This window comes from Salvelinus sp. IW2-2015, linkage group LG34 (genome assembly GCF_002910315.2).
Source record: "Salvelinus sp. IW2-2015 linkage group LG34, ASM291031v2, whole genome shotgun sequence".
Taxonomy (NCBI): domain Eukaryota; kingdom Metazoa; phylum Chordata; class Actinopteri; order Salmoniformes; family Salmonidae; genus Salvelinus; species Salvelinus sp. IW2-2015.
The window spans coordinates 647,433-651,415 of NC_036873.1; the positions used below are offsets into that span (position 1 = coordinate 647,433).

The window sequence follows — 3,983 nt, forward strand, 5'->3', positions numbered from 1 at the left end:
CAAGACACAGTCAGACTGTTGAGTGAGGGCTACCTGAACAGGTGTTCGCCCATGCTGTTGATGATGACCTCATCAGTAGGGAAGAGCTCCAGAGCCTGTTCATAGCAGTCAAACAGGTCCTGGATGCGCCCCAGAGAGTCGAGCTCATCTGCCCATTTGAACAGAGTGAACCTAAAGGACTCCTGAAAACACACAAAAAAAAACACACATTATAAAAACTTTATTGGTGATGTATTGGACTAATCTACAAATGACATCACTTGTCTTTTTCCTTCAGTGGTAAACATTCATATTATAACGTGCAAAGAGAATACACACTTCAACATCAAAACGAAAGGTAGCCTAGCAGTTAGAGCGCTGGGCCAGTAACCGCAGAGTCATTGGTTTGAATACCCGAGCCAACAAGGTTGAGCAAGGCACTTAACMCWAATTTGCTAAAGGGGCACCATAATACTATGGCTGACCCTGTAAAATAACACATTTCACTGCACCTATCAGGTGTATGTGAAAACAAATACAAATCTAATAAAAACATTCTGAAAGTTCAAAGGGAATGTCAATTGTCAGACAGGCTGAATGGTGTATAGCCTACAGCATGGCTCTCCAACCCTGTTCCTGGAGAGATACAGTCCTGTAGGTTTTCGCTCCAACCCTAATATAGCGCACCTGATTCTMATAATTAGCTGGTTGATAAATTAAATCAGGTTAGTTACAACCTACAGGAGGGTAGCACTCCAGGAACAGGGTTGGCGGGCCCTGGCGTACAGGGGTTCCTTTGCTACCCACACTGGCAAAGTCCTTCAGCACAGGAGCCAGGTTGAGGACRAGAAGGTAGTGGACAAAGGCGGTCCCATAGTCTTGGTTGAACAGACACTGCTGGGCACTCTCCAGTGACCTGGACACCAGCTCATTCCTGGCAGGGTCCTCCCTGGGCACCCGACGGTTCCGTCTGCCACGCTTAGGCCTGGTGCTGGTGTTGGGCATTCCTATCACACAGGGAGTTAGGAGACCACATTTGTTAGGCACANAGAAGGTAGTGGACAAAGGCGGTCCCATAGTCTTGGTTGAACAGACACTGCTGGGCACTCTCCAGTGACCTGGACACCAGCTCATTCCTGGCAGGGTCCTCCCTGGGCACCCGACGGTTCCGTCTGCCACGCTTAGGCCTGGTGCTGGTGTTGGGCATTCCTATCACACAGGGAGTTAGGAGACCACATTTGTTAGGCACACAAACATAAACGCATAGCCACACAACATTCATCACACTGATGAGCAGTTTAGTTTGATAATTGCATAACTAGCTACAATGTCATTATCAATAGGTGTTGTGTTGCTGTGGTTGTAAAAGTGTRCAGAAGATATTTTGGTTGTAACCACAATACACGAGCTAGCAAGCTAACGTTATAATTATACAAGTCTAGACTATCGGTACAAAATGCCACACATACTAGCCACATCAAATGATACAAGAGTGTAGCTAACTAGCAGTGTTGTGTTCATCATGCAATATCACTAGCTAACTACTAGGTATTATTTTCAAAACTAGTCGCTAACTTAGCTACTACTGTATGTTAACTAGCTAAATATAGCCAGCAGATTGTGTAAAACTTAATTTTCAGTGATGTTGATGACTTACTATATATGTATCACACAATCATGCATTTAAATACAACAGTAACGTTATAAACGATGATCACATTAACAGTATAAAATGTAGCGCTAGCAACATCTSATAGCGCCGTTAGCTGAAGRCCACTGACRGTGAAGTATAATAAGAGTTTCTAAACCCAGAGACGCAACATCGCCAGACTTCCGGGAASGCTTGCGAAGCAGACCAACAGACCAGKCCGGGGTTTTGGTTTAGAGAAATCAATAAGAGAAGTGAAAGATTATTCCTTAGCTGTTMATCTTCTCGAAATCTAAAGGCACAGCCTAGATTGAAAACCATGTCTCAAGTAGTTGAACATGTTTACTCTAACCTCGTGAACGTGACAAACTGACACGTCTTCATTTTTGTCAAAAACAACTTTATTTCGAAGGAGTGCCTTTGATTTGACGGYCTGAATATGCGCCGTTTGGCGCRAAACGACCGTTATACCCGATGACGCGTTCTACTCATGAGTTTAGCTAGCCTACAAAGCGTGATCGGGGATTTCTATTGGTGTAGCAGTTTCTGCCTATCTTTATACTGTACTGTCTTAGGTATAATAAGAACTGTCCGTTGAGTAAATAAGTACGGGTAGGAACAAAGATATCTTCCATGATTCCATTGTGTAAANAAACGACCGTTATACCCGATGACGCGTTCTACTCATGAGTTTAGCTAGCCTACAAAGCGTGATCGGGGATTTCTATTGGTGTAGCAGTTTCTGCCTATCTTTATACTGTACTGTCTTAGGTATAATAAGAACTGTCCGTTGAGTAAATAAGTACGGGTAGGAACAAAGATATCTTCCATGATTCCATTGTGTAAAAKTTGTGGATGTTCTGAGTGAAGAGAATCAAGTTAGAGCGTCTGAAATATTATAATAAAAAACGAACACCAGCTAGATGTATTATAAGTATGTATTTAGTAGAAAATGTAAATATTTTACATTGTTGGCAAATGTATGAATTAATCAGAAGGTGGGTGGAAGCCAATTGGATAAACGCCCTATCCCGCGTCTGGGGAGGAGGGCTTGAGCTCAACGCCTACTTGTCAAATAGGAGTTTCTCCTTTCGACTGTCAATTGAATGTCTATATTGGACGACGTGGACTAYAACTTGGATTGACACAAGAATATACTGAGTTTTTCCCGACCTAAATAATGGTTTKCTGTTACTCTTGAACAATTTCTAACAAAATAGTTGCTAATTTAGGAATGCCATGCGCCTTTTCAACTACTACTAACATGCTAGCCAAGTTACTTCGTGAATTAGCTGTAGTTAGAAACTAGTAGTTAGCAAGTCAGCCAAACACGTTATGATTTGGGAACACTAGCTAGCAAAACGTAGCTAACGTTTGCTAGCTAACGAGTTAGAGGACAGTACAAGCTAGTTGCTCACCCTAAAAAACAGTTTAGTTGGTTAAAGTTACTTTTTTTTCCGCTTGACACCAAGACATTTRTTGGTGGTGGCTAACTAGTTAGCGCGTGGTTTTTATAAAGCAGCTTTACMGCTTTGTATGCTAGCTAGCTGACCTAGCCAACTAGCTAACGTTAAAGACATGGGATTACACCCGTTGGAGTTTAGCGAATGCTACCTGGACAGTCCCGTTTTCAGGGAGAAAATAAAGGCACACGAGGCAGAGTTGGACAAAACCAACAGATTTATCAAGGAACTCTACAAGGATGGAAAGAATCTCATCAATGCCACAAAACGTRAGTTTTTATGCAGTTGAGTTTATTGCCCTGGAATGGTTAAATTGAGTTGCTGACTATCTGGCTAGTTGACAGGTCTCTCCCTATGCTGTTTCAAGTTTGCCTTTTGGACTGTGCAAGCTATATGGTTAATATTATAACGTTATTGCTCACTCTTTGCTTGCAACCAGCTGTATCCAATCGCCMTAAACTTTGTTTATAGCTACCAAAAGTTTGTTTCAACATTTTGTRCATGGACCAAACTGGAACACMTTGCTGACAGGTGGGTCTGTTGTCAACCCAATTTGGTGTGCATGAACTTGCAAAATCMCCAGATGTTAACATTCACCCATTGTCTAGAGGCCAGAACACGATTCAAATGGAGTACTTTGCTAAAATGAAAAGGGTTTTCCTTGAAGATAGGTTATCGCCTCAATGACTTATGGGTGTGACAAGGTTGAAACATAAGTCGCAGTCATCATGGATTGRTTTGTGAGCACACCTTCACCTGGGAAAATATCAATCTCCATGCACTCCAACCCAGTGGGTTGGGTCTGTCAAATTGGTCAGGTTTCTTGTAAACTCTGGTATTATCAAGTGTTATTTGTCACATCCACCGAATACAACAGGTGTAGACCTTACCGT

General features: G+C 42.3%; 1 protein-coding gene across 1 annotated transcript in view; it reads left to right on the plus strand.

Annotated features, from left to right (window-relative positions):
• Window positions 1–2,701: 2,701 nt before the first annotated feature.
• LOC111958300 (rho GTPase-activating protein 10) overlaps window positions 2,702–3,983 on the plus strand; it is a 73,290-nt gene continuing 72,008 nt past the window's right edge. The window contains 1 exon segment of the mRNA XM_070437144.1: window positions 2,702–3,359. Within this exon segment, the coding sequence (XP_070293245.1) occupies window positions 3,206–3,359 (154 nt within the window). The 5' untranslated portion in view covers window positions 2,702–3,205.